At 53.9% G+C, this 22,747-nt stretch overlaps 1 protein-coding gene across 4 annotated transcripts in view; it reads right to left on the reverse strand.

Annotated features, from left to right (window-relative positions):
- COL22A1 (collagen type XXII alpha 1 chain) overlaps positions 1 to 22,747 on the reverse strand; it is a 213,899-nt gene that overhangs the window by 138,504 nt on the left and 52,648 nt on the right. For all 4 annotated transcript variants that reach the window (XR_012502318.1, XM_074353139.1, XM_074353140.1 and 1 more), the window contains exons 7-12: positions 20,051 to 20,326; positions 14,914 to 14,994; positions 13,629 to 13,745; positions 10,070 to 10,114; positions 9,206 to 9,268; positions 5,260 to 5,298 (exon numbers count right to left, since the gene is read on the reverse strand). Coding sequence is in view for 3 of the 4 variants with exons in the window: in XM_074353139.1 (XP_074209240.1) it covers positions 5,260 to 5,298; positions 9,206 to 9,268; positions 10,070 to 10,114; positions 13,629 to 13,745; positions 14,914 to 14,994; positions 20,051 to 20,326 (621 nt within the window). In the remaining variant the exon portion in view is untranslated. The remainder of the gene's footprint in view (positions 1 to 5,259; positions 5,299 to 9,205; positions 9,269 to 10,069; positions 10,115 to 13,628; positions 13,746 to 14,913; positions 14,995 to 20,050; positions 20,327 to 22,747) is intronic.

The raw sequence follows: 22,747 nt of genomic DNA on the forward strand, positions 1-22,747 counted from the left end.
CTCAGCAAATCCACGCTGGGAGAGAGGGCTCTTCCTTCCAGATCATACTGCTTTTGGATTTCACACATGAACAACTGTGAATATACTATATTTTAATTTTTTTCATCATGGTAAGTTAGAGCTCTAGTCTTTGGTTAAATGTTTTGCAGAAGTGCTAATGTTATAGCAACGTAAACAGCAATTAACCAGACATATGAAATATCCCAGATCCCACCACCCCACTGCGTTGGCTGTTTTCACCGCTCACACATTTTCTGTGTGAGCACGTACAGCTTCCTAGTCCACCGTTTCACCTGCATCTCGCTGCATGCCTGTCTCCACATAGAAGGGCCTCCTAGTTTTCACTTCTGTCCATCTGGCTGAAGAAATGCAATCTTCCATTAGGCTGTGTCCATTTTCTGCTGCAGCTGGTCACTGCTAAGAGTGCTTATAAAGGAAAGAGTCAGCTTGTGGTCGTAGTGTTTGATTTTTCCCTTCATGGGAACTGTGCTTAGGATAATTTCCTAGATATTTCTAAATTTCATTTTCTGAGCACCCCAGCAGTACAATAACACCGAGTGTCCTGGGAAAGCCTCGAGGTACTTTGCCGATGTGACAGTTGTCCTAGGCAGGCCCCGACAGCATCGGGGATAGAGGTGGTACAACCTGGCTTGCTAAGGACCAACAAGAAGAATCACCCTCATAAAAGATAACCGTGTGCCCAGAATTTGTGTGCAAGTCTCCCTCGTTGAATTGGTGAGTGAGCCCCTGGAGGGGCCAGGCCAGGCTTTAGAGCTCCGTGAACTCACCACTCTCTCCCACGTACTGGGTACTTGAATGCTGTCTGTTGAAGAAGAACATGCGTCACTCTTTTATGGATTTTAGCAATAGCTCCTGGCAGACAAGAAGGGGATAAAGATAAGGGACAGATTTTTACGAGCACCTACCATGTGCCAGGGACCAAGCCAGTTGCTTTCACAGGCACTGCCAACCTCCCACATCCCTACAACAGCCCTGAAGGGTAGGCATCTATGGCCCCACTTTCCAGATCAGGATGCCGAGGCTCAGAGAGACAGGAACCAAAGCTCACCCAGCCACTGCAGTGCTGGGATCCAAATCAGGTCTGCCCAACTCCCTGAACCTGCTTTCTGTCCATAACCTGAGACCACGTCTGAGTGCAAAAGGCCCCCTTTTCCTCCTTCCTCCTGGCACCAGATTCCTAAGGAAAAGAAGCAAGCCCCCCAAAAGGGCAGAGATCTCCCCGATATTCCACGGAGCCCCGCAGAGGAAAACTGGAGTGGACGCTCTGGCTTCCGGACACCAGAGGGCGCTGTGGGTCCAGGAAGGGGCGACACGCGGCGACTCCCGGTTTCCTCCCCTGAAGGCTCTGGGCTCCCAGAGCACAGGACCCTCGGACACTGCACACCTGGGCCTTGTTCTTGCTGTTCCTAAAACTTTCTCTGCCCGTGGGGCTCATGACAGCACCCACCCACAGGAGACCGCACACCAGCATCGTCACTGAGCTTGTTCCTGCATTTTTTTTTGACATGGACGAGCCCAGGGCTGGAGGGGCACGGAGGCCGTCACCCCTCGCTGCTCTCCCCAACTCCCCCGAACCGGTCCAGACCAGCCCAGAGCAGCGGCCTTCCTCTCTCACCGCACCACCATCACCAAGACAGCACGGCAAGTGACAACGGCGACAGGAGCAGCAGCACTGCCCATTACGAGGGCTCCCTACGCCGGGCACTGGTCAAGCCCTCCCAGGTTAAGCCTCGGTAGGAACTATCACTATTCCCTTCCCCACCTTTTACAGAAAAGGAAACTGAGGCTCAGATGGCCCAAGGGGAGGCGCACACAGTTAATGTTAATTGAAGCCAGAATTGGAAGCTGAACCTGTCTGGCTGCGGCGCCTGGGACCCCTCCCCTGGGCCTCGGTCCTGGATGCTGGGAGGCTGCATCCCTTTCACCCCTCACTCATTTGGCGAGCATTTAGTTAGTGCCTGCTGTCTTCCAGACACTGTGAAGGAGACTCCACGTCTTCCTTTCTCTCCTTCCGTGCCCTCGCACCCTGAGTTGCGGGCAGCTCCTGTAGGGTAGCCCCTAAAATTCGGCTTCTCCCTTTCCTTTGGCCCAACTTCAATTAAAACATAGAGGGAGCTTTGCCCCAAGAACCCCATGGTGAGTATGGGACGTAACAGGAACCACAGGGGAGGCTAGCTTCCAAAAGGAGGGGCAGCGGCAGCCCAGGGGCAGAGCAGCACACGAAGGTCTTGGGCATCTGGCGGGGCTGTTGGGGGGAGGCAGCAGCGGGGCCTGGGGGGGATCAGGAGGCCACGAGCCCCAGCAGTTCTTCAGCTGTGTGACCTCGGGCCAGTCACTCACCTCTGAGCCTCAGTTTCCTCAGCAGCAGGAAAGGGGGTGATCCATTCAGCTTTCTGGCTTCCCTTCGTTTTAGTTTCCTAGCCCTCTCACTAACTGTGACCTTGGGCAGGTCACCTGACCTCTAAGCTATGTTCTTATCTGTGAAACGGGCCTGGCCATGCCTTCCTGAAGCACCATCTTAATAATGAGACATAACGCAGGGGCCACACCTTCCACGATGCCTCACCCTCATAGAGGCCGATGCACATTGTCACAGTGGTTAATTACAACACCGAAAATACAAAAACAAAAACACAGCCAGTATCAGAGTACTGATTTCCAGGCCCATGGGCTCCGGTCCACCCAATCCTCTCAGTACCCCGTAACTGCCCTCGAGAGACAGTCGAGCAAAGACACCAGTTTGTCAAGCTCCGCAGGTGCGTCAGTCACCGTGGCCTTCTCCCTTCTATGGAGTCTCTCCTGCCCTTGACCCACCCTGGTCTCGGCTCATCCCCGAGGGGAAGCAGAGACTCGAGGTGCAGGGGAGGGCCCCAGGGACTCAGGCTGGGGGTGGGCTGATGACTAAGTCTCAGAACCGCCACCTGCCAGGCCCTCAAGCATCGTCATGTCCCACCCCCTCATGTTTATAGTGAGGCAGCAGAGACCCAGAGACGGAGGTGACTCACCCTGCATCACACAGCGCAGACGTGGCAGAATCTAGACTCAGACTTTGCTAAAAATGCCCAACTGCAAGAGAATGTCAACTGAGGACAGAGCCAGAAGTGCCAGAAGCGGTTCAGCTGCCTGCGTCTCCTGCCGGCACCGAGGAGATCTCCCGGCTGGAGCTGTGACCCAGCAGCTTCGGGTCTGCGAGTGGTGCTGCAGCCCGGGCTTCGGGGCACCGAGCCAGTGCCTCCGGGCACCAGGAGAAGAAGGCTGCCCATCCTGAGCTCAGCCAGAATGGACGAGGCAGAGGGGCATCCGCTGTTCACGGGAGAAGGGGGCCCTGCCAGTTTCCGCCTGGTGACGCCAACACACAAGGACAGCATGTCAATCAGAGGACGGGCTGGCCCAGGAGCTGCACGCTGGCTGCCCGGCGAGCCCGACCCAGACCCAGCACCCTGACTTGCAGGGCTCCAGCCGCCCCAGTCCTGACTGCGAGGAACCTCTGGGGGTCCTGTTAGTACCCTGTGCCCTGGTTCTGAGCCCACAGGCACCAAGCATTGCTGGCAACTACAAAAGCAGCTCCTGGACCTGAGCACCTCGGTCTGGGTGCTGTGCTTCGAGACCCCACGGGGACCATGGCAGGGGGCGCCGTCAGCCCGAGGTTAGGTATCGGGGGACGCAGACTCCAGAACTGACGGCAGAGCTTGAGAGCAGCAGAGCCGACCGAGCCAGGCCTGTCTGGTGTAACGCTACGTCACGCTGGCTGTCACGCTGTCTCTCAAAGGGCTGTGTGTGCCTGCGCAGTAGTTAACTAGGTGCGCGCGTGTGCCTGTGCTTCCAACTGGTAACAAAAAGCGCAGTTCATTGTGGAACAAGTGAAGACACAGAGGAACATCAGGGAGAAAATAAACACCTTCACAGCTCTGCCACCCAGACCAGCGGTTAACGCTGGGGCTGGCCTCCAGAATCCATGTCTCTCTGTCTCTCTCTCACACACGCACACACACGCACATCATAGTGAAACTCTGCAATGTGTTTTCAAAATTAGCAAAATGTTATCTGCATTTTCTGGGTCACTAATGATTCTTCTCAATGTGATTCTGTGTCCTTAGACGTCACTGCGTATTTAGCTGTACGGCAACGCATTCTCCCCTGTGCCCACTACATAGCATTGCGGTCGTTTCCAGTCCGGCTGGTAAGTTCTACTGGCTGGACTGCTGGCTGGAACACGCGGGGTGGACGTGTGCACATCCTTGATTTACCTCCTCAGAGTAACTCTCTAGACAAGAAAGAACCCAATAAAAGGTACCACACAGAGAGCATGGGCTGAAGGCTCCATTTCCACAGTAACTGAACGGAGTGGCACCTGGTTTACACAACCAGCCCTACGCAGCAGGTTGATGCGATAATGATATCTAAGTAATGGTACCTTCCCGGGGTCCAATGACACTGCACTCTGAGTCTACACGTGCCTGGACTCTGGCAAAATAATCAACAGAAACGTATGCTACGAAGTCTTGCAGCTGCCTCTCCTGGGAAATGGGACACGTATTTCTAGTCACTGGTGTGAGTGGAAAATGGCATTTCTGGGGACTGCTTTTTATTTCTCTGTAGAGGCTAGCACTTAAGAAAGCTCTCCTCTTTCCTGGGACCTGCTGCGCTGTGCGCGCTGTGGTGAAGGTAAAGAAGGCGCAGCACTCGCATCCAGGAGGAGGTGGACAGGCCTCCCGTGGCGCCTCCTCTGTTCCTGTGCCGTCATCTCCCCTCCGTCCTTCTGTGACAATCCCCGACTGTTCCCCAGGTTCCTCTGGTCTCTCCCCTCACGTCTATCTGCCATTCAAACCTTCTCCACGTGTCTGATCACCCCGGAGTGCCCAAGGCCTTCCCACCGCTGTGGACAAGACCTCAACATGGTTTGATACTGAATGCCCCGCGTGCTGGCCCGCAGACCACGCCCGCAGCTCGTATCCATGGTCTACGCGCGCCCTCTGCTCCAGGCACTGGGACACCCACACCCTAAACAGGCCCTCCCCCCCCACCCCCCTGCACTGTGCTCACGCTGTCCACGCTGCTTCAACCGCCTGGGTCAGGGGAGGACACGCCCCGAGGCCGGGCACTCAGCCCAGGAGACCTCTTCCCTCCCTCCCAAATCCTTACCAGGCAGCACGCAACTCTCCTGAACCCCAGCCCTCCATCCTGCCCCCGGACCACCCAGCAGCCCTTGGAGGATGGAGACAGCAGCGAGGGGCTTACCTTTTCACCCTTCTCTCCTTGGACAAAAGGCCCTCTGCCCTAGAAAAGGAAAGCAGAAGGCAAAGGTTTGTTACAGAGCATCGCGGCCGCAGCACCTGGGATCTGAAGCAGCCGGGTGCTTCCTCACGGCTCTGCCAAGGAGCCTCTAAGAGACAACACTTACTTACTGAGTGTTGATTCTCGTGACTTTTATCTCATTTAATTTTTCCAACAGCTCAGTATTACGGTACTATTCTTTTTTCTGCATCAGCTTTATTGAGCTACAATCTACACAGCACATAATTCACCTCAAGTGTACAATTCAATCGTTTTTAAGGATATTTACAGAGTTATGCAGCATCAACTGGAGAGCATTTTCATCACCCCAAAGAGCCCCATACCCATTAGTGGGCACTCCCCTTCCCCCCACCCCCTGCTCTGGGCAAACGCTCTCTACTTTCTGTCTCTATAGATCTGCCTATTCTTAGACATTTTATATAAACAGAACCGTACAACACGTGGGCTCTGATGGCTGGCTTCACAGCCAGTGTTTTCTTAGCAAAGTGTCTTCAAGATTCATCCGTATTGTAGCACATATCAATACTTCACTTTATTTTGAAATAATATACTACTGCATGGATATAAAAGACAGTTCATTCATCCTATCATCAGGTGATGAGCGTTTGGGTTGTTTCTACTTTTCAGTTATTACATATAATGCTCCTGTGAACAGTCCTGTGCAAGTTTTTGTATGAACATGTTTCATTTCTTTTGCATATGTGCCTAGGAGAGGAGGTGCCGAGTCATATGGTTATTCTGTGTTTAACACTTTAAGGACAGCCAGACTGTTTTTCAAAGCAGCTACAGCATTTTACACCAGCAACATTCCAATGTTCCAACTTCTCCACATTCCTTTATTCTATCATTTATAATAGGCTACTGAAGTCTCTAACCATTGTTAATGAATTATTTCTCCTTTCAGTCCTCAAACTTTGCTTCATGTATTTGGGGGCTCTGTCATTAGGTGCACATACATTTATAACTGCTATATATTTCTGAAGGATTGACACTTTTATTGTTATAAAATGTCCCTCTTTATTACCTTTTGATTTTAAAGTCTATTTTGTCTGCTATTGCTATAGTCACCCCAATTTATGTTTTCTAATGGTAGAATGGATGTTATCCATTCTTTTACTTTATTATATATTTGAATCTAACGTGTGTATCCAATAGACACAGTATAGCCGGATCTTGTTTTTATGTTGTGTGAAAAAAATATGTTTTTTAATTGGTTTAATACATTTACATGCAATGTCATTTTTAATATGTAGTTATTTACATATACCATTTAACTTCTTGTTTTGCATGTCTCCGGACTTTTTCTGTTCCTTTATTCCTCATTTACTCCTCTTTTATTCCCATTACATGAGTACTTTCAGTGTAACATTTTAATAACTGTAAGTTTATTTTCACTACACAGTTTTGAATTATCTCCTTGGAGGTTGCTCTAGGTTTAGCACTTACATCTTAACCCGTCGGGATCTACTTCAGGTTTACACTGACTCACTTCCAGTGAGGCTCAGAAACACTCCCATGTTATCCTCTCCCTCCTCCCCCTGGTTCGTGCTATTGCCGTTACAAATATTTGTTGAACGCCCAATGATACATTATCACAATTATTACTTTGAGTCTGTCACCCCCCTGCATTCTCACCTCAATTATTTTTGGTGATGAGTCAACGGATAATCTTATAGGGTCTCCTTGTACATATGAGTCATTTTTCTTTTACTGCTTTCAAATTTTTGCTTTGTCTTTTAGCATTTTTTAAAAATTGAATGACAAGGTGTCAGTTTCTAGTTCTCCTGGTATGCTTTCCCGTGACGTTTCTAAGGATGGATCTTTTTGTTTTTCTTGGTCGGAGCTCATTATGCTTCCTGAATGTGTAAATTACTGCTCTTCTATAATTTGCGATGTCTTTATCCGTGACTTTTTTGAATGTTTTCTCTGCTCCTTCTCTGCTCTCCTGGAATCCCCATTACATGCACACTGATGCACTTCCGGGCCCTCACGCTTCTCCAAGGTTCTGTTCATTTTTCTTCATTACTTTTTCTCTCTATTCTTAAGATTACATAATCCCTACTGATCTATTTTCAAGAATGCTGGCTCTTTTTTCATCTTTTTAGTGGTTTTTTTTCATTTGTTAGTGTAATTCTAAACTCAAGAATTTCCATTTGGTTCTTTTCTTTTTTTTTTTTAACAATTTCTCTCTCTTTATGCTCAGTGATTGATGAGACATGGTCACCATATACTTTCCTCTGTTTCCTTAAGGATGATTTCCTTTCGTTCTTTGACTGTAATTATAAGGGCTACTTTGCAGGCTTTGTCTGTTAAGCCCAAAGTCTGTGCCCTCCCACAGGCAGTTTCTGCTGCCTGCTCCTTTCTCCTGTGTATGAGTAAGCTGGGCGTTTCACGAGGCCCCACCTGACCAAGCTGGTCTCATGGTTACATGAGCCTGAAATCTGCAAAACATGGTGCACGGAGCCAGGCACAGCGTGAGTGCTGGTACAGGGCAGCAGCTCTCCAGTGAGCACAGGACTGAGACTGAAACAGACGCAGGTTCCAATTCTGCCTCTGCCACCTTCAGGCTGTGTGATCATGAGCAATCATGCAAGTCTGAGAATTCTGTGTCCTTCCCATCAAAGAAGTGATGGGACTACGTTTAAAAAGTCCTTTCAAGGAGTAAAGAGAGAACCGACATGAAGCACCTGGGGAGATGGACAGGCGGCACAGCTACAATCACGAGCTGCTGGATGACCATGGGGGTATCTGCCAGACTAGTCCTTCTAGTGGGGAGGCGCTGCCTGGTTATCTGGGGTTCCCCCTAGGCACCGAGAACCCAACTACACTCCCAAAAATGACAGCTCTCATTCACTGGCTATCCACCACGGGCCAGGCACTATAGACACAAAGCTGTTACTTTCTTTGTTTTGCTGACAGAGTAACTGAGGTTCTCAGAGAGGTTAAGAGGCCTGCTCGCAGTCACACAGCTAATGACACTAGAGCAATTACTGAGGTCCCTCTGACGCCAAACCTGTGCTACTGACGCGACATGATGCAGCGTGCAGGGTTAAGGGCTCCTGCCTGCTCAGGAAATCCTAAGAGCACCAACAGCATTTACCACGCTTCCACACTGTTCTAAACCATTTTCCTGTGTTAACTCACATAGCCCCCATAATGCTACCAGACAGTTAATTTTATCCTCCCCACTTTACAGATGAGGAAACTGAAGGCTGAAAGGTTAAGTATCTTGGTGGAGCCAGCATCTGCTCTCAGCCATTTGGCTCCTAAGCCCTGCTCTGCACCACGAATCGCTCTTCTCTGTGAGTCTTCCCTGACCCACCATCACCCAAGCTCACTCATCAGCCGAGGGCCCCATGAGCACAGCTGGTGTTGGGCCAGGCACTGGGGATGCTGTGATGACAAACCACAAACCAAAGTATCAGGGAGTCAGCGGATTTGGGACCGAGAAGCACCAGTGATGCAGGAGCATGGAGCGGGTGTGTGAGCCGACCTGGCTCAGAAAGACACCCTGGAGACCCACACACAGTGGAGTCTGACGGATGAGAAAGCGTGAGCCAGCCAGAAAGGGGAGGTGACGGGGGAAGAGGTGCTGGACGGGGGGCAAGACGACTCCTGGTAGAAGAAAGCACAGGTGTGATGGCCAGGAGCAGAAATGACCGGTCTGGGGAGTCACAGCTGCTGATTTGGGGCACAGAATTCTGGGGACGGGGGTGGGAGGTGATGGACGAGGCTGGAGCGGCAGCAGGCCGCCCGTGCCTCGTGGAGAGGGGCTTGGACGTCACTCCCAGGGGCGTGGGGCATGGTGCCGGCACGCACGAGGTGCCCAGCCATTTCTAGGGGAAAGACCTGGTCCTCACGCCAGCTGCGTGGAGGGCCCTCTACTCACCACATCTCCTTTCTCTCCCTTGGGCCCAGGAGCTCCAACAGGCCCAGTGGCTCCCACGTCTCCCTGAGGGGTGGAAACCAGAGATGAGAGTGGGGTCAGGTCCTCCAACCAGGCTCCCCCACACTGGCTGCCCACAGCCCACCTTGCCCCATTTCCCTGGAAGAGGCTGATGCTGTCACTGCCAACTAAACCGTGAGGCCAAGCCTCCCACCCCTAGAGAGGGAGGGCGCATCTGAATAATTTCTCCAATTCCTCCAACTCAGGGCATCCTGAGACAGCCAAGTGGATGACAGCACCATGTGCCTGACCCCAGGGGTGGCCTGGCGTCTGTGTGTGGCCAGCGCCCCAGGAGCACAGTCAGAAGCCCCGGGTTGACCCCGGCTCTGCCACTTAACATGAGAACATCAGTACTCTTTAGGCCTTGGGATCCTCCTCTGAGAAATGGGCACGCGGTCGTGAGCACAGACAAGAGCACAAAGGTGCTCTGGAAACTGCCAGAGGTCAACCAGGGCCCCCCGACTATGCCATCTGTACATCTGTGCCCTGGAGGGCCCTGGACCCCCACGGCAGTCCATGAAGAGAGAGGCGCACACAGAGGAGAAAAGTATCTGCAAAGGAAGAAAAGACTCCTCTTCATGCTGTCAGACAGAACTGGTGGCTCTGGGCCGTGAAGATGCTCAGAGGCTCCCAATTTACGCCACCTGCTTTATCCCCGCACCCCAACAAGCCCAGGAGCAAAACACCGCAGGACAGTCAGCGAACACGCTGCCGGCGCCGGTGTTTTTTTTTTCTTTCTTTCTTCCAAAGAGAGCAAATCCCAGGACCCTGGGCTCTGAGGGCACCCCTGCCGGCTCTGGCACTGACCTTTGGGCCGGGGAGTCCCATGGGGCCGTCGAAGCCCTTCTCGCCCTAAAGGAGGGAAGAAAAAAGAAAACGAGTAAGGCTCTGGTTTAGCGCCTCTCCCTTCTCTCTGCGCCTGCTGTTTGTCCCCTCCACACGCGCAGCAGCCCGTCCCTCCGCCAGCCGCGTTTACTGGAGCTGAGAGCCCCGGTTCTCAGGCTGCCGGCCTCCGTGGGGCGCTGGGACACGGCCCCCAACACGGCCACTGGGGGAGGAAGGAGGAACAAGCAGGGGGGCCCCTGCAGGCTGTTTTCACCTGATGCGCCACCACTGCAATTAAAGGGCCACGCGGTCCGCTCCACTTGCTCACAAAACGTACCCAGAGGCAACCTCTAAATGCAAACGTGATTCACTTTTTAAAATATGCGCTATTTGATTCGTGAGAGGTCTTATCACTGGATTTAAAAATGGGATCTGTTAAGCTGGAGAGGCAGGTAAACGCCGTGCTAAACACAAGGCCACACGACTCACACAGCTGTCTGTATGTCAATCTCACCACATTAACAAAAAGAAACGGGGCCCCACACCTGTTTGCACGTGTGCGCCACCCACCACTGAAGACAGCGTACAGGCGCGTCACAGTCATGGCCGTGTATTCAGCGACTTCAAGAATCTATATTTTAAAAACGCATTCATAGGTGTCATTTATACATGGAAGAGGAGATGAACATTGTGTGTGTGTGTGTGTGAGAGAGAGAGAGAGAGAGAGAGAGAGAGAGAGAGAGAGAGAGAGAGAGCGAGCGAGCGAGCGCTCACACTGCCACACAGCCCATGCGCACCAGGATGAGTCTGAACGTGTGGACCCAAAAGGCACCAGGCGGAGGTGAATAATGGAAATGTTTTGTAAACGGAATCGAAGATTTAAGCCGTCAGAAGTCAAGCCTGCCCGTGACCAGAGTTCTTCCTTCCAGGAGAGAACCCTCGGACTCCCTGGGCCCCGTGCGGTAATTTTCTATGGATTTGAAGCAGGAGGAGGCAGAGGCAACACCGACTTAGTGAGGGGTTGTCAGAGCTCCTCCACGTGGCCCTTCTGGGGAGAGGGGAGACGCAGGCCCTTCCTACCCCCAGTACTTGGCAGGCTCCCGAGCTGGCCCGATGGTAAGTGAGCTCCCCAGGCCTGGGCAGGCCTCCTGACCTCCGGAGGTCCCAGAGCCCCAGCCAGACAGCAGACCTCAGGACTTTTGAGGACCATGTCCTATGCACCTATAATCTCAGTGCTCAGCACAGAGTGGGTGCTTCGTGTTTATTCTCAAAAACAAGAATGACTGAGTGAGTAACGGAATGGATCACTGGGTGATGCCACCTGCAGTTTGAGGCTGGGCCCTGGAAGGCTGACTGGTGATCCTGACCAGTGAGACCCTGTCCTGCCAGTGAGAAAGAAAGGGTGTGTTCCTTCATCCCTCTCTCCCACCTTCCACCCGCCGTCCGTCTCCCCATCCTTCGTATCCCGCGTAATCCATCAGTTCAACCACTATTTAATAATACCAGTGGCAGAAAATAGACACAGGAAGATTCAGTCTTTGCCATCGGGAACGTATGGCTTATGGAAGTAAGGACAAGCAGACATTTTCAATCCAACGTGATCGCTGTCATGGTGGATGGAAGAAGAGGGAGAGAAAGGGTCATAATGTCTCACAGACAGCAGGGCCTGAGCAAACAATCATTGAATGGGTGGATGTGAACCGTGGAAGGAGAGAAGGAGGGGAGGAAGGGAGGAAGGGATGAAGGGAGGGAGAGAGGAGGGAATCATACAGACAATAATGTGCTCACAGGAGGATTCTCTGGGCAGGTCTTGAAAGGAGAGCAGGATTAAAGATAAAAAAAGGGGGAACTGGGGAAAGATGCCCCAGGCAGAAGATGCTGCAAATGGAAATTCTGGGGGGCAACAAAGACCACGCGCTCCAAGGAGCAGGAAGTTCTGGCTGCCTGGGGATTGGGAGGGGAAGGTGGAGTGAGCTGAGGCTAGAAAAGCAACTGGGACACACCAGGGCCACCCAGAGTGGGGGCGGTGGGGGAGGGGATCTACAAGCCAATCCGAGGAGGTTGGTGGCCATCCAGCAGGTGTCTGCGAGCTGGAGGGTGGGAAGGGAGGTGAGAGGCCTGCTCAAGCCCAGACTTCCCTCCCTGGGGTTCCTGCCAGGGACCACAGTGGCCTCGGTGGGACATGGCCACGGCAGGACTCTGGGGAAACCATGAACTGGGCGAGCTAGTGCCCACCCACCAGCTGGGCACAGTCTGCACACTCGTGATCCAAACCCTTCTCGTTAGGGGGTTTTAAAGGAAAACAAGGATTCAAAAGGACTGCGCTTGGACAGCTGCACCTGTTACTACCCTGACAGGCGAGACCCAGATCGACTCTGTCTGTGGCCCGCCCTGAGCCTGCGGTGCTGGCGGAGGAGCCCCGCTCAGCGCCCTGCGTGCCCCGGCCGGCCCCTCCCTCGTTTCCCCCACTCCTGATCCAGCACCAGGCCGGGGGTGCCCAGCTCCATCCACTGCCCAGAGAGAGCCTCCACTCACAGCCTGGCTGAGCTGGCTCCTTGCAGCCTCCGGCAAGCTGGGCCCCAGATGACAGCCCCACCTGACTGAGAGCCCCCTGGGTGGAGAGAAGGACAGAGGGAGTGAGGGGGACAGAGGAGAGGAAACGAGGGAGGCCAGGACAGACGGGCTGACTGGGAGAGAACTGCTAGGGAATTCTCAGTGTGTCCACGCCATTTCATTCCACCACGATGTCGTATTTTGCTCTGTGTCTCCCGGGGCCTCACAAAATCAGGGAGTGACTCCTGCACGCCGGCCGGAGCTGCGAGGGCAAGAGAGCAGTGGCTACACGGGACGCTGGAGACGGAGGCCCCGGGCTCCAGCCAGCAGATCTTCATGGAGACCATCTCCAGCACAGTGCCACGCCTGTCATCCCTTTTTCGGTCTGTTTGTTCTGCTCAAACAGCAGACATACTTGTTATCTTATTAAAAGGGCCGCTGGTCTACAGGCAAACAGCAGACGAGGGCCTCAGGCACTGGATGAGACATCTCCCCCAGGCGAACAGGCAGAGACGGTGGTGCTAAGAAACACGCTAGTGTTTAAAATTAGAAACAAGATGCATTAAACTCTAGTCTTCCATGCATTCAGATTACACGGCGTGGCTAATTACAGGAAACTCTGAGGAGGAAGGACGAGGGTGCGCCCCATGGGGCACACCTAACCCTCACGCAGTGCTCCTTCTGAGACTTACTCTCAAAGCAAATCTGGCTTGTTTAGACGCACATGAATGAAGAGGACACCAGTAGGAGGCAGAGGAACCCTGGGAGTACATGATTAGCTTCAGGAAAATGTTCATCAGAGCTGGGTCTGAGGAGCTCCCCTCCCACTGTGCACAAAAATCAAGAAAGGAGATGTCCAAGGAGCAAGAACAGTCCCCTGACAGGGGGTCATCTGGGGTCTGGGGCCATCGTGACCTGGCAGACCACGTGCATGATGGGAAATTCCCACCTCCACTGCTCCTTCTACTGGCTACCCCGTAGATGGTACCTTTTCTCCAGGTGGGCAGGAGCAGTTGATGGTCTTCAAAAGTCCGATCTGTTCACTACCAGAGGTGGGAGGCGGCTGGGGTGGGGGTGAGGGCTCCGTCAGGACGGTCACCTGGCACTGGAAGGAAAGCCCAGAGGTCAGAACCTGACCTCCAGCCCTGCACCACTCTCTGGAGCTTCCCTGGAACCTGGCACAGGCAAACGGGAGCCAGGAACCCTGAGGACGCTGGAGCCTGAGACAGGAGGGCAAGGAATGTCTGACCACCACAGGTCCTGGTACCCCCAGGCCTTGGAGTCAGACTGGCCTGGGCCAACCTGTCTCAGCCTCTTCACTGGCCTCTCAGCCACCTGCGAGCTTAGCCTCTGTGAGCCTCAGTGTTGACCTCTGCAGAATGGGGACAAGGGTGTTTCCGTCATAATGTGGTGAAGGAGGATTTAACGGGATGGGACTAAAGCATCCAGCTCAGTGTCTCGGACACAGGGACCCAGGAGGCGCTCGACAATGACTTATTTCCTTACCTTCACCACTCCCCACCCTCCCTCTCTGCCTTCCTCCTCCCTTCCTCCTTTCCCTTCACTCTCTCCTGCCCTGATCTGCCTTCCCCCCTCTCCTTCCTCCCCTCTGCCTCACTCTCACCTAAACCCCCAGCTCTGGTAACTACTGCCCCCAGGGGCCTGTGCACACACTGACCGAGCGTGCACGGTGCCCCGGGACTGGGCCAGCCCTGTACCTGGATACGAGCCTGCAACCCTGGGGGGCAAGACTAGTCCCACCTTCCAAGCAGCCTTGGGACTGGCGCTTGGTACAGATCGGGGGGAGGGCAGCACTTGGACAGAGGCAGGGCTAAGGAGGTCCCGGGGAGAGGCAGAATGACACGGAGGGTCCAGGCCACGCTCCACTCGGTCCCGCCTTTCAGACCCCTGGCCCGTGTTGCCTCCCGTCCCGCTGACCAGCCCTCCTCCCCCTCCAAGCGCTGGCAGCAGGGGTGCCACTCCCTCCGAGGGACCCGCTGCCCGCCTCTGCCTCTGCTCCCGGGGCTGGGCCTCATCGCTGGAACGACAGCCTCAGGGGGTGCTGACTGAGGCCCAGGTGGACCTGAAGACCCGCTCCCCTGACCCACACCCTGCTTGGCCAGGAAACAGAACCCTAGTGGGGCCCATTGGGCCCCGTCCCAGGTCTCATTCTGATGGCAGGCATCCCCCACTCCTAGGCCCTGGACACCCCCTCCTCAGGGAGCCAGGGAGCCGTTTCTTCCCAACCCCTCCAGGCAAGGGTCTCGACTCACCGGACCCGATGGGATGTCACAGCAAGTCTCCAGTTCTGCGTGTCGGGAGTCACAGTAGATCACAACCCGCTGGAGGTCAAACTGGGGGAGGCAGGACAGAGAGTGAGGCTGGGGGCTGTGGGACCCAGACTCCGCCCTGGCTTCAGGCAGGCCCACGTCCTCCTCGGGGCCCGCAGTGGTCTGACCCTGAGGTGGACTTCAGAAGGAGCCTAAGTGTCACCTACGTACAGCTCCTCCTTCTAGCAGTGGGCGCCCCAAGGACAAGGAGACAAGGCAGCACAGGCGAGAGGCAGCGCCGTCTTCTGCCGAGTGCGCTACGACCCCCCCGCCGCCCCGTCACACGCACCCCCCTCCCTACCCGCTGTCACTGCTGTCATTTAAAGCCCCCACTGTGATGCCATCGCCAACAGTCTCCAAAAGTTCACTGTACTCCTATGTTCAGCTCTCCAGGCATCTCCACGTGGTGGCTTCAGTGAGCTTCTTATATTAAAAATTTGCTTCTTGCCTTCCTTAATACCACAGCCCCTTAACACAACATAAAGGAGCTGTGGAGTCACACACACACACATGCACGTGTATACACAACGTGTGCACACACACTTACACACACGTGCACACGCCCCTGCAGGTGCATGTCTGCAGAGTCTGCAGATGAAGCCAGGACTTCTGGAGGATGGTCAGGCCCCCAGAACCGGCTCTGCCTGCCTCTCCAGGTCTATTTCTCTGCACTCCACACCCACCATCTACAACATTCAACCTCACGGCTTCTCAAGTCCATGCCTTTGCATGTGGCCCCTCTTCTGGGAAAGTCCCTGAGCAACTAGCAAACTCCTAGTCACCCCCAAAACCATGCTGAAGCATCCCCTGAGCAGCCGTCTTAAAAATAAGCCCACAGATTCTTTGATGCCCCTGCAAGAGATGGAACCCCATCCCTCTCCCCTTGAGTGCAGGGGGGCCTGGTCACTGGCTTCTGATGAACAGAACATGGCAGAAGTGATGGCGTGTCACTCAAGACCAGGTCACAGAAACACTAGCTTCTGTCTCCAGTGTCTCTCTCTCTCTCACACACACACATCACTCAGCCTGGGGGTCACCAGCTGCCACGCTGGGAGCTGCCCCATGGAGGCAGCCCCCAGCAGGCGGCCCCCAGGAGGTGGCCAGCAAGCCCCGGAGCGAGCTGGGAGGCGGTGTTTCAGCCCCGCCTGAACTTCAGGGTGATGGCAGCGGTAGCCAACAGCTTGCTGGTGACTCTTGCAAGACCCACCCAGCTGGGCCCCTCCCAGATCCCAGACCCACAGAAACTACGAGACAAAACACCTCTGTCGTCTCCATCTGGTGTTGGGTTTTTTTTGGGGGGGGGGTATTCGTTATGTAGCTACTGCTAACTCATACACTCCCTCTACTGTCAGGAAGGGCTCATGGGCCCCTTCGCCACCACACGGCTCCTGGTGCAGACGGCTAGCGCTGAGCAGGGCGGACTGCACGACGGGTGTACATGTGTGTGTCCGTCTCTCCCCAGGCTCCCCACGCTGCCTGCATCCCTCAACCACCCGGAGCCCTGTCTTCCCACCTGCTTTCCCCTCGAAGGTCCTCCTGCCTGCTCTTCACGAGGCTGGCTCCTGTCACCTCCCCCCTCTGTGACCACCCATCAGAGCCCGGCCCTCCCTGTCCCTGTCACCCTGCACATCCTCGTCACAGCAATCACTCTGGTCCATCATTCTGTGTGCGGCTCTCAGTTTACTCTTTAAACTGGGCTTCCCCTGCTGGAACTCAGCTCTGTGAGGCAGGCCCCTCGTGTTTCTGCTCCTTCTCTGTATCCCCAGTCCCAGAGCAGCTCCTGACGCAGCAGAGGTCTCAGAGGCACAGAATTAACGGCTGAAGGCGCGCACACACGGAAGAATACTTATGGAACGGAACTCGGGCTGAACCGATGGACGGAGAAATGCTCATTTTATTAAACGCTGATGCTGAGCGCAGCTGGCCTCGCACCTCCCTGGGTCCTTCTCCGGCCTGTGCTACACTCGGGGGCCCTGAGCACGCTGACCAGGCCGGCGGTCAGCCCGACCTCGTCCTCCGGGCTCTGGGACACGCACCAGTGGATGTAAACCCGCCCCCCCGACTTGGCTCAGAAGGAACAATAACAATTCCAGTCGTCCGTCTGTTGTATTTCCTGCAGGGACACCGGCCCACAGACAGGAGGAAAGGACAAAACACAGAGTCAAGTTTCTGAACAAGGCCTGTTTGAAAGAGAGGGTCCTGCCGTCTGCATCAGCAGGAGCACATGTTCGGCAGCTGGGCCCGTCTGGCCAGGTGGCGGGGACAGAGATGGGGGGAAAGGCAAAGGCTCAGGGTCAGGGCGGAGCGTGGGTGGCCTGCGGCCTGCAGAGATGCTCCCCGGTGGGGCAACAGGGCCTGGGAGCCAGAAGGGGTCCCTTCCGATTGCCTAAATCCCACCCTGCCCTGGCCACCCCCACCTTCCTCTCCACCCACCACCGCCACCAAGTCAAGGGGTCCACCTCCTGACACCCCCTGGCCCCCGCTCCACTCTGAGACCTCTGCTCATGTCTGCCCCCTTAGCAGTTCTGTGCTGAACTACTGCAGGGCCCGCTCCCTTCCCCGGCCTCTCTCTGGGTTCCACCGTATGCAGTTTGGTGGCCCTTTTCTGGCTACAGTCTGGAAACCAATTCAGGAGCAGAGAGCTTAGAATCTGGGGTCAGCCAGGCTGGGGTCTGGGTCTCAGCTCTGCTCTTCTCTCAGAGCAGCTGGGCAAGACCCTGATCCCCTGAAGCTCGGTCTCCTCTCCTGCTGGATGGGGATGCTGACACTGACGCGCCGGGTGTGGTGAAGACCCAGGGGTCACAGATGCGCGGTCCAGTGCAGGCACACCCACAGGACACTGTGGTCTCTCCCTGCTGTGTCCAGGCCCCAAGCCCCGTGGTCACAAGTACCCCAGCCTCGCTTTTAGAAGGCTTGCAAAGGAGCAAGGGACTTATGATATTGATTCGCTCTCCCTGCATTTCATCAGGATTCATTTTTAGTCTAGGAACCCAACAGGAAACAGGAGGTGGGCACAGGGTTCCACTGACAGACACCAGGCTCTGGGGCTCCCCGGTACCGGGTACAGGTATCAGGTACAAGGACACGGGCGGTGCGGGACTCCGTGTGCCGTGACAGCTGGGCGGGGACGGGGCTGGCGCGTGAGCTGCAGTTTTAGTGGGTGGGCTTCCTGCCCTCTCCTCACCCCCCAGCTCTCCCCTTTCTAGGACCTCTGTCCAACTTACTGTCGCCTTCACTTTAAGGAATCTGTACACAGACAGTATTTGCAATCTAGTGTTTACCTAACAAAGCAAATTACAACAGACTTTATCACTTTGATTATGGTGTCTTTTGCCCATAATACCATTTCTTGAATCTGGATGTAGTCAAACAGACTCATTTTTTTAAGTTTATGGTTTGCCCTCGACAGATCAGGAAACAATATTTGCAACATACATAATATATAAGCAGTTAGTGTCCAGAATATATACAGATTATTTAGAAATAATTGCAAAAAAAGCATCATCATTGTAAAAACAGTCAAATGCTGTGAGCCAGCATGAAGCGGAAGTCAAGTGGGCAATCAGCACACTCGTGGGAGGACTTCTGAGCTCCGCGGAGACGCAGACGGAGACCACAGTAAAATGCCACCGCGCCCCTTCATAGTACCTCTGACCAACTCACTCTCGCCTTCACGTTAAGAAATCTGTATACAGACAATATTTGTAATCTACTGTTTTGATTGGAAAACAGCGAAAATGTCAAAAAAAAAACTATCAAAGTGTTGGTGAGGATCTAAGGAAATCTTCCCTATACTGCTGTTAGGCACATAAATGTTCTGTCACTTTGTTGAGAAGTTAAAATGTGCTGGAAAGGCAAAAACTGTTTACCCTACAATCTCGTCACTGAACCCAAGGGTACGCACCCCAGAGGAACTCTCTCACTGGCCTGCATCTCCAGCCTCAAGAGTGTCACCCTGTCTCCTCCATGAGGAAAGCCCTTTGCAAATGTTCCACCTTTGCTCACACCCAAAGGCTTCCCGATTATGATGGTGAAATATCAGAACAATCTAAACTTCCGCTAACAGGATACAAACAAGCAAAATAAAGTATTACGAAGCAGCTAAAAGAAGGAACAAAAGCTTAGACACAGAATCTTGAGAACAGAAAAGCAAGATGTGGCTAAGTATGCTGGACATCATTTACATAAATTTCAAAGGAATCCAGCACACGTCCAACAACACAGTATTTGATAATGAATATGCCCAGAAGTGTAAACTAATCAAAGAAATAGTTTGGGGAAGAGCCCGTCCAGACCATGGGCTAGTCATTTCTCGGGAAGCAGGGGCTGCCTCCGGCCGTGGGGGATAAAGCTGACCTGACCTCAGCCTGATGACGGCAGGTAAGTGCGCATGTGTCCTGCGTGCGTGTCTGCATGGACAGGTGTGGGAATGCATTTCTAGAGGAAAGAAAGAAAGAAAGACTACAAGAAAGTGAAAAGGAGAGAAAGGAAGTCGGGGGGAGAGGAAGAACACTGGCAGGGAGGTGGTGCCAGGACCGCCGTCCAGGCACTGACCCGTCCCAGCCGCTCCCCTGCGCGGTGCACTGGGGATGAGTTTTACTTATTTCCCATATACTTTCCTAGAGTTTCCAAGCTTTCTACAATCCGAGAAGAAAGGGGAAAGAGTGTCTATGTAAATCTACAAGGAACCTTATAACTCTATTTCCCTTTCTGTCCCTACCTGAGCCCTTGGCAAGATGCCTGAAAAACTCTGGAAGGAAGTTTCACTCTTCTCTGCCAAGCCTACACATAGATGCAGACTTACGTCCCGTGTCTCCAGTGCTGAGCACAGTGTCGGGCACACAGAAGGCGCTCAGTGTGTAGGTGAGAAACGACTGATGAAACGGCTACATAACCAGAGGAAGGCATGAGTGTGGTGGGGATACAGCCGTTTTCTGAGTCAGGGCCTCCCATCTAGGACAGTCTAAGATGATGCCCTGATTAACGGGCCAGGCAGGTGAGGGGACGTCGGGGGCACCTGGCTCGGAGGCCCTCCCTGGGGGCCCCAGGACCCCGGCCGCGGAGGCGGGCCGGTACTCACGTCGATGGGCACGCTGTCATAGAGGCGCTTGCCCATCACGGTCTTGCCCTGGATTTCGATGTTCTCCCTCTCCTCCAGGGGCAGCGTCTGCACCAGCGCACAGTCAATGTACAGGGAGACATTCTGCGCCTGGATGCTCAGGGCCACCTTGTGCCAGTCCCGGTCGAAGAGGTCACTGACCCGGGGACCTCGGAAGACCACCCTGACGGCATCCTTCATGGCGCCCACAGCGTTGTACTCAACGGCCTTGTTCTCGCCGTCCAGCCGGATGGACACCTGGGGATGAGAGAACCAGGGGCTCCTTGAGCTGCAGGGGACCAAGAGAGGGGCAGGCAGGTGGGGAGGGGAGATCACAGAGTCAGACCTGACAAACCTGAGTCAGATCCTGGCTGTGACCCTTACCAGCTGCTCAGCCTCGGGCAAATCGCCTCACATCCCTAAGCCTTGGCTTCTCCTCAACATAATGCTACTGATACCTCCCGGGCAGGCTGTCCTCAGCCTTAAACTAAATGGAAGACTTGAGCTCACACATTAATCCAGGGGTTGAAACCTTAAATGCCCAGAGGGGCTCTGCTGGTAGGAGCGCCTGTAAGACTGCGAGGCCACTGGTGCAGAAGGGCTTGGGCTGTGAGACCGACCAGAAACCCTGACTGGATTCAGCACCTTTTAAAACCCCAGGTTGCAAAACGAAACATATTCATGTCCGGATGCCGGGTGCCAGCCTGAGACCTCGTCCATTAACCCCCACTTCTCTTACCTTGAGGATAAAATTGAAGCCCCATTAGAATAAAGTAATTCGTGTCAGGTACCATGCCTGTCTTTTGCACTGGATGCCCCCTCAGCCCTTTGCAAAATGCCTGGAAAACTCTGGAACAAACGTTTATTTTTCTGTTTTTTAAGAATGAATGAACGAATGAATGAATAAATGTGCATCTACAGGCTGGCACACTATTTGCTGAGCATCCTCTGTGACGGGTAAGCAACCTGTCAGGTGTCAGGGATGCCAGAGTGAGCCAGCCCGACACTCCAGCAGCGCGTGGAGGTGGGGGACCCAACCTCGCTTGGAAGACAGGCACTCACGGAGCGTGTGGGTGGGGTGAGTAGATTCGTGTCCAGTCTCTGCGGGGTCAGGCTTCAATTGCTGATACCCATGCTCCGTCCCTCTCTGCCTGGATCTGGGCTCCCAGACCAGAATCTCTGACTTCTTCACCTGGACTCCTGTGCCCTTTGGCTTCCAGTGAGTCTGGCAGCGGAGGTCAAAGAGCAGGAAGAGAGGCTCTGAGACTGACACTTCCTGCCCTGCCCTGCTTCCCCTGGTTCCAGATGGCTATGACCCTCCCCCTGCCATGGCTCTTTGCGAGCTCTCCCTCCTCCATGACTCTGGAACTCACCGTCTCCACTAACCACCAACCTCCCCTGCCCAGGCTGCCCTGGCTCTGGGCGGAAGCTTCCTGCTGTTGCTAATTCCAGGATGTGGCAATCTCTCTCACTGGTGCCTTAACCCTGACCCTTAACCTCATCAGCTCCGTTAATCCTGGACACTTTGCTGAAACACGCTTCACGAATCTGGGCTGTCTGTTGCTCGCCTACAACCGAGTCACTTCTAAGCTGTGTGACCTTGGGCAGGTTGTTCAACCTCTCTGTACTGTTTCCTCATGTGTAAAATGGCACCCATGACAGCGCCTACTTCACAGAATTCTTATGAGGATTAAGTGAATTAACACACACGTAAAACACTTATGCAGCATTTATTATACTCCAGGCACTGTTCTAAATACTAGCTATACCAAATCAAGTAAGCCAGTTCAAAGATGTCACCTCGGTGACGCCGCCTCTGACACACACACACACGTAACTGGATCTAACCTGGTGACCTGCTCACACGCCCTCAGGTGAGGTAATTTAGTTACTTTTGTCACAGCACTTCGGGTCAGTGTATGCAAGTATCTCATTCATTTATTTTGTCCCCGTTTCTTGCCTGCTCCACACTCTGCTTTCAAGCTGGCATCTCTTTAACCCAGGGGCCAGGACAAGGCAGGCCACACAGCAGCTCTCAGTAGCCAGGGACTGAATGAACGACTGAATGAGAGCCCGAGGGTAAAAGAAGGTACCCACCGCCCTGCGGAGGATCAGCCACAGTGCTTACACCACCCGGGGTTTTCTGGTTTCTGTCTGGGCCCCACGTGGCTTCAGTACAGCCAAGGGGGACCTAAGATTTCTCTCTAATTACCTTGCCTGCTGATACATTAGGGTTAGGGTGGAAAACCAAACTACAAATCCCTGACTAATAACCTGGAACGTCTCACACACATCATCTAACGCTCCATGATGAAACGTGGTCTGCCATTTCCTGAAGTTCGTTTCAGCTGTTTGAGCCCTGTATCCCTGAGCCACCGCGGGGGCTTCCTGAGGCCGTAGGTTTATTTGTCAATGTTCTTCTTCCTTCTAGCACAATACAGAGCAGAGGAGGGCCCAAGGGCCTGAGTCCCGTATCTACAGTATTAGCTGGGGCTCAGGAAGGCACTTCACGGCTCAGATCCATCAGCAAACCCTGCTGATTCTATTTTCAAAATATCCAGAATCCAACCATTTCTCCCCAAGTCACTGTTACTAGGGGGTCAGAGTCAACACCATCTCCTGCCGAGAGGACTCCAGTCCCCTAGGCTCTTGTTCAAGGCCTGCCCGCCTCCCAGCGCC

This window comes from Camelus bactrianus, chromosome 25 (genome assembly GCF_048773025.1).
Source record: "Camelus bactrianus isolate YW-2024 breed Bactrian camel chromosome 25, ASM4877302v1, whole genome shotgun sequence".
NCBI classification, from domain to species: domain Eukaryota; kingdom Metazoa; phylum Chordata; class Mammalia; order Artiodactyla; family Camelidae; genus Camelus; species Camelus bactrianus.